This window comes from Callionymus lyra, chromosome 5 (assembly GCF_982586985.1).
Source record: "Callionymus lyra chromosome 5, fCalLyr1.hap1.1, whole genome shotgun sequence".
NCBI lineage: Eukaryota > Metazoa > Chordata > Actinopteri > Syngnathiformes > Callionymidae > Callionymus > Callionymus lyra.
The window spans coordinates 6,474,741-6,487,651 of record NC_141822.1 but is presented as its reverse complement, the minus strand read 5'-3'; the positions used below and the strand labels follow the sequence as shown (position 1 = coordinate 6,487,651).

The window sequence follows — 12,911 nt, the reverse complement described above, 5'->3', positions numbered from 1 at the left end:
AAAAATATTTCTAGAAATTGAAAAAAATATTTCTAGAAATTGAAAATATTTCTAGAAATTGAAAATATTTCTAGAAATTGAAAAAAAATATTTCTAGAAGTTGAAAAAAAATATTTCTAGAAGTTGAAAATATTTCTAGAAATTGATGAAAATATTTATAGAAGTTGAAACTATTTCTAGAAATAAAATTTATTTTTTCTAGAAATTAAAAATGTTTCGAGAAGTTGAAAAAAATATTTCTAGAAGTTGAAAAAATATTTCTTGAGGTTGAAAAAAATATTTCTAGAAGTTAAAATGACCTCAAAAGTAATGAAAAAACAATCTCTAATTTAATTTATAGAAATTGAAAATAATATTTTCTAGAAGTTGCAAATATTTCTAGAAGTTGAAAAAATATTTCTAAAAGTTGAAAGAATATTTCTAAAAGTTGAAAGAATATTTCTATAAGTTGAAAATAAAAACTTCTAGAAGTTAAAATATTTCTAGAAGTTGAAAACAATATTTCTAAGAGTTGAAAAAAAAAATGTTTTAACTTCTTCAGTTGTTTTTTTCAACTTCTTCATATATTTTCAACGTCTTCATCTCTTATTAACTTCTTCATATCTTTCCCATGAACTTCATTTCCCCTCCATGTCCCTTCAGGAAGTAGAAAACTTCATGACCACTGATGGTTTCTTCTTCCCCTGAACTCTCTCCTCTCGTAGCCCATGAAGCTCGGCGAACACATCAACAGTCTGCTGCTGAACATGTGTGACGACGTGACTCTGAGTCGTATCTCTCTGCGAACGGTGCTGGACATCTGCAGCAAACACATCAGGAACTCCAGCGGCGACCCTCCCTTCTCCTACATCAGGAAGCTGGTGCGCCTGGTGCTGGGCAGCCTGTCGCAGGTAAACCGCTGCCAAGATGATGTTTTTTTTTTTGTCTTCGCGTCGCTTCAAGAGCTTCATGTCTTCGCAGCTGGACGGACTGTTGACCGACAGAGAGTCGCTTCCGGAGCGGAGCAAGGAGATCCGGGAGAGACTGAGGGGTAAAGGTCTTCCTTCAGGTGAGGGAGCACAAGCTACTGACTTCGTTAAAGATGAGGATTTCAGTTCTGTCATGTTTGTTACCTCTGACACGGATCTGATTTATTAGAAAATTAAACTCTATTTCATAAGTAAGTAATAATAGTCGAGCACTTTTCAAGACCAGGGTCACAAAGCGCTTAAACAATCAAAACAATAAAATATATCCTTAAAAGGTCAAGATAACACAGAGATAAACACAGGAGTCTCAGAAAATCAAGGAAAAGCTCAAATAAAAGTGTCTTAAGATGTTTCTTGAAGGAGTCAGTAGATCATCAAACACAGATGTTTCTTGAAGGAGTCAGTAGATCATCAAACACAGATGTTTCTTGAAGGAGTCAGTAGATCATCAAACATAGATGTTTCTTGAAGGAGTCAGTAGATCATCAAACACAGATGTTTCTTGAAGGAGTCAGTAGATCATCAAACACAGATGTTTCTTGAAGGAGTCAGTAGATCATCAAACACAGATGTTTCTTGAAGGAGTCAGTAGATCATCAAACACAGATGTTTCTTGAAGGAGTCAGTAGATCATCAAACACAGATGTTTCTTGAAGGAGTCAGTAGATCATCAAACACAGAGATGTTCCTTGAAGGAGTCAGTAGATCATCAAACACAGATGTTTCTTGAAGGAGTCAGTAGATCATCAAACACAGAGATGTTTCTTGAAGGAGTCAGTAGATCATCAAACACAGATGTTTCTTGAAGGAGTCAGTAGATCATCAAACACAGATGTTTCTTGAAGGAGTCAGTAGATCATCAAACACAGATGTTTCTTGAAGGAGTCAGTAGATCATCAAACACAGAGATGTTTCTTGAAGGAGTCAGTAGATCATCAAACACAGAGATGTTTCTTGAAGGAGTCAGTAGATCATCAAACACAGAGATGTTTCTTGAAGGAGTCAGTAGATCATCAAACACAGATGTTTCTTGAAGGAGTCAGTAGATCATCAAACACAGATGTTTCTTGAAGGAGTCAGTAGATCATCAAACACAGAGATGGTTCCAAAGCTTAGGAAGGATTTCTCTCCTCTGGTCTGGAAGTTCAGGAACCATCAGTAGATTCTGATCCACAGACCTCAGAGCCCGAGCTGGGGTGTACGGCTGGATCAGATCACTGATGGAAGGTCTGACCATGAATAGATCTGAAAGTAAGAACCAGAATTGTATAATTGATCCTGAAAGAAACTGGAAGCCAGTGAAGAGTTTGAAGGATCAGAGAAATGTGAGTTCTTCTACTAGAGCGGCTCAGATTGTGTGTCAACTGCAGGCGAGACAGATCCTTCTTGTTGACATGAAAAACAAGAGAAAAAGCTGTTTTAAATGTTTTGTAATTTATCTCTATGGCTTCAAATCTCTGCTGAAAACTTGATAAAACCCACAGACAAGTTAATTCACTTTAAGCGTGACTGTGGTGCAAAAAAGTTCTGACTCAACATTATTTTGGGTTCGCTACATAAAGTTTATCACTTTCACTGGTGGTTTGGTAGCAAGAATACTACTTACAATTATTTCGAACCTATTTAAAAGTTTTATTTTAAGCATTATTTTTATGGTTAACGTTCTGCGAGACATTAAAACAGTTGATCTAATTTCTGTTATTGATTATTACTGTCTGAAATGTGGTCTGTATTGAAAAAAATAGCATAACATTAACCTGTGACTCTTGTCGCTCGTTTCAGTCAAATTTACTCGAAAGATAAACCTGTAAACTGGTGAAAACAATTGAAACACAAACTCTCTGTACGTGTATTTTTGAGAGTTCTTATTTAAAGGTCTCTTCAGGGATATAATGCCGACATTAAACCGGTTGGGGACCCCAAAAAAAGGGGGGTTTTCTTTAGATTAAAAGCTTTTTTTCTTTCATAAACGTCCTGAATAAACTTGATCTTGATCTGAGCGTCTTGACGTGTAAAGACTCACAGATTTAATCTATTTTTTTTTCTCTTAAATCAAACACAATCCAGACAGTATTAATCAATTAATAAGGTAAGGTAAAGTAGAACTTTATTGATTTTTTCCAATACTTCTTTTTTTTTCTTCTACAATCCTGGTCCAACTTGTCTTCTCTAACTTTGGTCTCAGCACATGGTGTCTCCACGTTTTATTTGAGTCAATTTCACCTGAACCCTCGCAGAGAAAAGCAAAGTCTAAAATAAACTGGTAATAAATCACAACCAGCTCTTCAAACTTAGCCATGAAATGACAGAAAAAAAAGATGGATCAGGTTTATAGCGTCTGCTTTTCTTCAAAGCTTTTGGCAAAGTTGATTTAATGTGTTTCTAAAAAAAGTGGATCTAGATTTATTTTTGGAAATGGAAATATGTGTGTATATATATATACTGTGTATATCTATATATATCTATATATATATTTATATATATAGATATATATATATAGATATATTTATACTGTATATATTTGTGAGTGTGTGTGTATATGGAAATACATATACATACGTGTATGTATGTATATATATATATATATATATATATATATATATATATACATACGTATGTATGTATACAGTATATACATACATACGTATGTATGTATACAGTATATACATACATACATACATACACACACACACACACACACACACACACACACACACACACACACACATCTATGTATGTGTATATATATATATACGCTCTATATATTAATACTGTATATATATATATTTTGGTGCGTGTGTGTGTGTATATGGAGAAAATAATATAAAATAATAATATACACTTAATATTGATGATATTACAGTATTTTCCTTTCAATGTTTTTCAGATTTATCTTAATATATTATATAATATATATATTTGATGAATCCCAATGGTAAAGTCAGTCAGATCTACAATGAGTGAAATAATACAATTGTTTGCTGTCAGAAACATTTATAGGTGATTATCTTTATATTTGTGTATATATATATATATGTATGTATCATGAGGGGCCGAGTACATGCAGTCAGGGGGCCGCTTGTGGCCCAGACTCACTAACTCCTCCCTCTTAATCCGTTTGTGGGAAACAACTGGAAGTGGAAATGAAACAAATGAAATTCTCAAATCCCATTTTAATTCAGGAAAATATGAGCAAATCTTCCCAGTGGTTACTCGGTGGCGAGCGCCGGCAAACGTCCAGACCGTGGCGAGCAGACGCACTCGCTCGTCTCCATCGCGGAGGCTCAGCATGTTATTGATTACTGGGGAATACTTGGAAGTCACCAGTGGAGCTGCTGCTTGTATCTCTGTGTAGTATCCGCAGGGAAAGTACATGCAAAGGTCATTACTCGCTTCTTAAGCTGCTGCTTCCTTTTTAAAGTCTACGGCCCCAGATCCTGACGCAGCCATGTCTGACAGAACACTGTTATTACCTGTTATAACACTTGAAAAGATCTTCCTCGTGTTCTCGGACTCGACTTTTGCCTTTTGATGTCGTTTCTCTTCCGAGCGCCGACCATGTGCTCGGAGGATTAAAAGTGCCTCACGCTGGGTTTTTTACGAGACTGTCTCACCGCTTTACTTTCATCCGCTCGTGGCTTCTGTTCACGCTGTCGCTCGTCCAGATACTCGGGGAAAATAGAGCGACTTCTCCAGCTCAGAGATGAGCTCCAGCTTCAGTAAATCAAGCAAATATTGTTTCTGTTTCGTGTGCCATGCCTTGAGTTGTATTCTTGGACTTTTCTGAGAAAAATCTCTAAAACTTGGGAAAGATGTTGTCACAACATGATCTGGAGTTTATTATCCATGAGTTTGTGTCTTCTCGTTTAGACTATTGTAACAGTTTGTTTTGGTGTCTAAACAAGAAGGATCTGTCTCGCCTGCAGTTCATACAAAACTCTGCAGCAAGGATTGTGAGCCGCTCTAGTAGAAGAACTCACATTTCTACGATCCTTAAAACTCATCACCTGCTGCCAGTTTCTTTCAGGATCAACTTTAAAATTCTGGTTCTTACTTTCAGATCTTTCACACCCCTTGTATTTTCAGTTTTTCAAAAAATAAAAAAGTATTTCAGTGGCTATAACGTTAATTATATTAATTGTTTTACATTATTTTCATCAAGTAGAAAAAAAAAGCACTGAGACGGCGCATGCATTTGCCAAGAAACAAATTTCACTTGGCTTTTTAAATCACATGACAAACGAACGAATAAATAAGACGACCTTCATGATTCATAAATTTTACTGCAAAATGTATTTTCTTCACTTGCATCGTTGGTCAAAAGCTTAGTATAACTATTTTCTTTAAATAATTAGGTTCAAGCATTTCTAAATGACTAAATGATTCGATTTTTTAAAAATGAATACATTTTTTTTGTCGCCATGATTGACCGAAAGTTCGGTAAAGTAGTTCGGTACTCGTTTAGTAATGTCTGGTGACTCTATTATACCAGCATTTTTATATTGTTGAAATTAGAATATCAAACTCTGTGGAAAAAAAAACTGTGTAAAATACATAATTTTATTTTTTATTTTGTTTATTCAGTTTAATTTTTTTTTTAAAATATAGTCCTACCAAAACCTATCAATATACAAATAACTCAATTCAATTATTTAAAACCTAATACGGCAAATTTCACATTTCAATTAAGAAACTATTGAATTTGATTTTTCCCCGAAAATGAATCGAAATGTTAAATTCAACCATTGAATATTTTGATGGCACTGATATACTTCCATAAAAACGCTTTTAAAGTTGACATTAATTTTTGTTTATTTATTATCAAGTACATTTTTTCTCTTTAAAAAAAAAAAAGAAAATGCTTTCATTGTTTTATTTAATTTGCTTAAAGACAGACAATGATATCTTGACTAAAGTGATTAAAACCATCAAACCCATGTTCAAGATTAAAATGTATCCTCTTCTCTCCGCCCTCAGGGAGAAGTGCCGCCTCCAGGGTCCTGGAGCGCTACAAGGCCAGGACCCAAGAGCAGCAGTCGGCCCTCAACCGGGGACTCAGTCGATCCATGGGGTCGCTTCCCATCCAGGAACTGTTGAAGGGAGACGACAGGATGCCGCCCCACTATCCCTCGCCTGACTATTACCCGAACTCCCCCGGTGACCTATATTCCAGCCCCCCGTCCCTCCAGCACCAGCACTCCTACCCCTACCTGCACCCGCTGCACCCGCAGCAGAAGGGCCGGCCCGTAGAACTGGACCGACGCTCTCTCCCGTTCCACACCGTGGACCGGGGGCCCAGCAAGGCCAGGAAGACGTGGGCGTCCTCCGTGGACCTGGCCTGCATCGACCCCGAGGCGCTGCGCTTCGGGGCTCTGGAGGACGCCAGGAGGGGGAGCACCGCCCTCAGCACCCACTCGGTGGGTCGGAACCCGCTGAGGGTGTCCAGGGAGACGCAGCCTTTGTACCCGGAGTTCGGCGGACTGAAGAGCAGGAAGCCTCATCACGGCTCGGCCCAGTCCGTCGGCTCTGGCCTCGCCAACGCCTACGACCGGATTAAAGAGAAACAGAGGAAACTTCAGGTGCTCAGACAAGCGGTGGATGGTGAGTTTACTCCTCTTTTCCTTTCATGAGAGATGAAAGTGAAAGTATTTGGTTTTGAGTTCTTTCATGGTTTAGTTTTCATAAATAATTAAAAAAAACATTCATTTAAGATGCAAATATTCACAACGTTCATTTTAGTGTTGTAACTAAACTTCCAAACGCTATTCTGGTTGATGACTGAGGACGAGAGGATACAGTGACTCCAGCAGCTTTTAAAGCTGATGTTTGGACATATTTTGGTTTGAAAAAAAATGATAGCAGTTATGACTTCGTCAAGAGTCATGTGGTCTGTAAATACTACAACACCAGAATCAAATACTCAACACTATAAATATATCCTTTAGACAAAGGAACAGTCTGAGGACGAGAGGATACAGTGACTCCAGCATCTTTTAAAGCTGATGTTTGGACATATTTTGGTTTCAAAACAAATGAAAGCAGTTACGACTTCGTCAAGAGTCAAGTACTGGACAATAATACACATATATACTTGTTTCTACACTATCACAACACCAGAGTCAAGTACTGGACAATAATACACATATATACTTGTTTCTACACTATCACAACACCAGAGTGAAATGAAAAGTTACGTTTCTATAAATACTTTAGGCATTATTTTTTATTCTGTTGTTTAGTTTTATAATGTTTTAGCAAGTCAAGAGTCATGTGGTCTGTAAATACTACAACACCAGAGTCAAGTACTCGACATTACTACGGATATATCCTTTAGCCAAAGTTTCAGTCTGAGGACAAGAGGATACAGTCGACACCAGCTGTTTCAAAGCTGCTTTGATTGGTTTTAAAACCAAATTATGTCCAAACATCAGTTACGACTTAGTCAATATATCCTTGTTCCTATTGTACCACAATATATTGCAATATATTATAACATTGGCGCAGTACCCTGATATGTAGCGCCAGTTTCTTGACAATTTTTCTTTGTTTTATTTTGTGTGAAGCAGGACTTGTCTTCACCAGGTCTGCATTAATATGTCGTTTTAATTCACTTTATTTGTTGAAAATAGCAACAAAGACGTCGCTCTAAATTTGAACGGAGCTGGGATTCTGTACATTGTGTACATGTGTGAAAAGACACACACGGTACACAAGCAATGTTGTTTTATAGTGTGGACTGATAATTGAAAGGATCCAATGAGTTTTAAATTGGTCGCCACATCACTTCTTCTTTTCAAAAACAACTTTGTCTCGTGGTCCCAGTGTGTGGACTGGATAGATAGTAAAACAGGCTTGTAAATACATCTAAAGGAGATACAGCAGCTATAGATCATTTGACACACATGTCCACGATGTTTTTATCTGTTTAAATATTGGCCCAGGAGTCTACTCTGTCTAGAACTGTCTACTGTGTCATATATTCAATCATTAATGGCTTGAGAATGATATTCTCTAATAGGGGTTTAAGAAAATATTGATACAATATATCGCAATATTTTCTACTGATACTGTATCAAATAATATATATATATATAGTTGTTGTTGTTGTTATTATTTATAATTATATTTCAATAGTGTGTGTATAAAAGACCATCGTTCAATGTTTTTATTTTAATCAAAGCACAGCATTGATTCATTTGTGTGGTGTAATTAAACCTCCGGCCACTAGTTGACAATGAGGGAAAAAGAAAGAATACACCAGAGTCCAGCGGCTTTTAAAGCTGATGTTTGGACTCATTTTGGCTTTAAAACAAAGTTACAAACTTAAAAACTGCCTGTCAAGTCATTTAAAAATTCATGCTGATATGGTGAGATTTAAATGTATTGTTTAAGATGAAATAACAAAGAGATTATAGATGTCAACATTTATACAGAGACTTTCAACAAGAGTCAAACTGATGTTAAAGGAAAGAAACACAGATAAATAATATTAAACTTCATTCACCCCTGGTTTAAGGTATTTTAAGCACAAATATATTACCTTTTCTTTTTTTGAAATAAATTAAAATCAGATCAGAATCAGTTTTAATGCCAGTGTTTTAAAAACAACCGAATTATTTGTGGTACTGTGGATAAAATAAAGGATGAATTAAATAATATAAAAAAACAACAACGATACACTCGTGAATTAAATAGAAATGCAATATTTAAGTACAATGGAATAATAAATAAATGAATAAATGACAAGTTTAAGTGTTAAATAAATAAATAACTTAAGTGTTAACGGATCAACAGTTTGAATTAAACACAATCTCTTAACACTTGTGTCACAAATGACTGTGACATGAAGTTTTATTGTTGTTTTGACATAGTTAAATTGTATATACGTCATATGTTTTATTTAAATTACTTCATAATGGATCATTTAAATAAATCTGTTTAACTGTATATTGTTCTATTGTTCTACTCTGTATCCCAAAACTGGTTTATAATTTTAATATTCTTGATTTTATGAATTTAAATACTGTTTTAATTGTATTAACATTTATTTTATTGATTTAATGATGTTTTTATTATTTACTCTTCAATTCAGTGAATAACTCCTGGACTTGATGTTCCAAAGCGAGAGATAAAACCAGATAAAGGTCGATCAGGTTATTATTATTATTACTGATTGTGACGTTCAATGAAAAACTGATCAAACTCTTGGTTCACAAATGTGTCATAAAAGGTTAATAACATGGTTTTTACATGTGGTTCGTGTCTATTTATGGCACAAATCTTAATGATATTCCTGTCTTAAAATAGGTGTGATGTTATTGTTGTCGCCAACAATGATTCATAATTTCTTTCGTCGAGAGTCGAGCTGGAAACTAAAAGCATCTTTGTTGTGGTTTGGTTTCAAACATTAAAATCTCATGTAGCAAAATAATGTGGTTCAGATCCCAGCATTTATAACAAGTCCAGAGCGACGACTTCCTGCTTCCATAAACCATACAAACACGGTTGTTTTTGTCGTTCTAATGAAGTTACGAGTCGGGCTTCCTCTGCTCCGTGAGCTGGACGTTCCCCCCGAGGATCTCCGGTGGCTGCCGGGCAGTCGTTCTTACACAGAATATATGAGTCACTGCTTCGAGGGCTTCCAAGAGTTGGATTCTAATTACAGAGCAGTGGAGTCGTGGAGCGCCGTCACACATGCTGTAGTAGCTTCTTCCTGTCATGTGACTGCGACCATGGAAGGCAACATTTCTCAGGGAATATCGCTGATCACATGCTCCACACAAACACGGTGGTTTCATCTCGGTCACACACCAGAGCTTTGGGAGATTATCCTGTTGGTATCAATAAGCAGCTCCGCTCCAGAGATAAGCTCACCTATAGGTGTGTAAAGAAAATGGTGATACAATTAAATTATTGCGATATTTTTCTTCAACGATACTCTGTTGATATTCAAAAGCTCTCCTTAAATTGTTTAAAAATGTATTTTCAATTCACATGCAAATATTCAGGCTGTTGTAAGTATTATTTCAGTTAGACCTATTTTTAACAAAATTAAAAAAATATGGCTTTCTGTCCAGGGTGTCCCCCTGCCTCACGCCCTAAAAACTGGTCTTTTTTTATGTATCCTTTTAAATTCAATATACAAATGTTGTGTTGTATTTTTTTATAACTTCATTTTAAAAGTCCAATATTTTCTAAATTACATTTCTTTTACACATAGTTTGATATTCTTATTCAAGTAATTGAAAAATACATTTTTTTAATTTAATCATTTTTAATTTGCAGCCTTTAACTCTATGTGTAAAATAAACAAAACAATATATTTTTTTTAAATTTAATTATATACTTCTACTATTATATTTATATATGTTAATCTCAGGGTCAAGGTGACACGAAGGCCTGAAAACAAATGTGTAAGTGCTATCCAACATTTTATGACTGGGTCAAGGTGACCCAAAGGCCCCAAAGCAAATGTGTTTGTGGTATTCCTTGTGTTACCTCAGGGTCAAGTTGACCCAAAGACTGAAACTATGTGTTTTGATTAGTGCATCATTTTGTTTTTTATTCGTGCAATTGGTTTTCACGGCCTTCGGGTCACCTTGACCCTGAGATAACACAAGGTATAAAAAACAAACAAAATTTAAATTAAAATAATGCAGTTATTTATTGAAATAATATAATATTTGAGTGTCAATCTTCAAGGGAGAGCCTTATCTGACCTGACTCAACTATTTTTCTTGTCAATACACACCCTTACCCCCCCGCCCCGTCCTCCTCGCTGACCTCATCATCTTCGACCTCTGTTTCTCCAGCAGCTGCCTCTCAAGTCTAGTGAGAAAATCGACCAACAACATCGTTTTCCCCTCGTTGTGGCTTTTTTATTCCAGGAACTCACCATTTTTTTGAATGATTTCATCCAGAATAACGATGTTTTTGAAGGAGTTTGGATTCTTGATTAGACACCAGTCGACAGTGGATGTTGTGTTTACGGAAGCGTGACTCACTGATCCGTGTTAAAGCGCTGACACACGCGTGTGAACTGGTTTCAGGACAATCATCGCAGCTGTTTCCCTGAACAGACTCACAATCCAAACCCAGAGTTACTTGCGAGGCCTCCTGCTTGTGTTGTTTGGCAGCAGCGACTTTTTTTTCTCTCTCTCCCTCTTCCTCCTCCTCTCTTACCCTTTCTGTTCTTTCCTGCAGGAAAGTGATGGCGCAGCAGTGGTCAGTGTTCTCAGGTTTCACCCACTGACACATAAAGTCTGGCTCAGAACCGTGTGTGGTCCTGACGTCTGACTGATGACCCTGTGGGTGTGTGTGTGTGTGTGTGTGTGCGTGCACGAGTGTTTGCATGAAGCGCATGTCCGTCCTCGACACAAAGACGCCGTGACGAGGGAATTCCAAACGTGATTGAACTTTTCCAGGGTTTAGGAAGTCGATCTGTGACGCTCCAGAATGTTTGGCTTTCGTTTCTCCTGACGGAACCAACGTTTCTGCGAATTGTGATCCTGGAAAAAAAATCAAGTTAATGTTTTCCTGGTGATTCTGTCGCAGAAGAATTGATCACAAGTTATTTGGCGAGAAGGAGGGAAACGCCACAGATTTAGGGATTTTCATGTTATCTCGTGAAATACTTGGAATGAGCGGATCTTAGAAGTTGATTTCATACACAAGGAATTCAATTTGAATATAATTTGAAATAATGTGGAAGTTTATCAGTGACGTTGGAACATTGAACGGTTAAATATATTATTTATTTATTTAACTTTTATTCAAATGTTGTTTTGTTTTAAACATGTAATTATTTATTTTATAATTTGATTAAATTATTCCTTTATTTAAAGGTTGAATTAATTAAAAACATAATTAAAATGATCTTTACATATAATTTGATATTATAATTATGATAATTAAGAAATATATATTTTTATATTCAATATTTTTTAATTGGTAGCTTTTTGAATTCAATATAAAAATGTTAATATAATATAATATAAACACTAACAGAGTACTGAGCTACTTGATCAAACCTTTATTTTTTTTTACATATTGAATTCAAAAAGCTATGAATTAAGAAGTATTAAATCTATAATATAGTTTTTAGGGATATCAAAAGTTAATTCTCTGTGTATTAAAAAAACATTTATTATCAATTTATTTTCTTGGTCAATTATTAAAAAAACAACAACAACAAAAAAAATACATTTTTATCATTTAATAACATTTAAATATACCTAATATAATTAATATTTAAATAATAATAATACTTTTAAATGTTTTAAAAACTTTTAAATAAAAATGGTGAGAGATCAATATTCTGAAGGCCCTAATATACTTCCTGAAAATAAACTCTCCATTAAATAAATTGCCGATAAACTCTTGTCGGAAACGGAATGTTTGTAAAAATTAGACGAAAATAATCATGATATAGAAAAACATCTTTATCATTTATCTAGTTCTAAAATGATTTAAAGCCCCACTAAGTAACATTTCAACATTGATGTTTTCCCCCCTCACAGTAAAACTCTCCAGCTTGACTTTCGATCAAGTTATACATTAAAAACTTTTCTACAAATGTATATTTAGAATTAGTGTTAATAATTTATAAAAAAAAATTGAAATAAAAATTTTCACTGTCACTATCACATTTCTGGTTCGGAATTTATTATGTTTTTTTGATGAGTGTAGTTTTCATATTGTCTTATCAAGTGAGGTGGTGAAAAAAATAAAGTTAGTTGCTCAATTTTAAATGTTTCAATCGGCACATATTCAGTCTTTTTTATGGTTGGAAACATCTTCTGTTTCCCTGATATAACTTTAAATTAATATTAATTTAGCCTGTAAAGAGTCTGTAGCTTGTTTTTTCTCTCTTTTTTGTGGAAAAAGTCTAGGTTTAGTTTGTTAGATATCATTATAATGTTTTAATTCATTTTTTAAACGGAT

The 12,911-nt window shown here is 35.2% G+C and overlaps 1 protein-coding gene across 4 annotated transcripts in view; it reads left to right on the top strand.

Annotated features, from left to right (window-relative positions):
* ptpn13 (protein tyrosine phosphatase non-receptor type 13) overlaps positions 1 to 12,911 on the top strand; it is a 76,636-nt gene that overhangs the window by 14,205 nt on the left and 49,520 nt on the right. For all 4 annotated transcript variants that reach the window (XM_087790621.1, XM_087790623.1, XM_087790622.1 and 1 more), the window contains exons 5-7: positions 705 to 890; positions 961 to 1,048; positions 5,946 to 6,569. In XM_087790621.1, the coding sequence (XP_087646747.1) occupies positions 705 to 890; positions 961 to 1,048; positions 5,946 to 6,569 (898 nt within the window). The remainder of the gene's footprint in view (positions 1 to 704; positions 891 to 960; positions 1,049 to 5,945; positions 6,570 to 12,911) is intronic.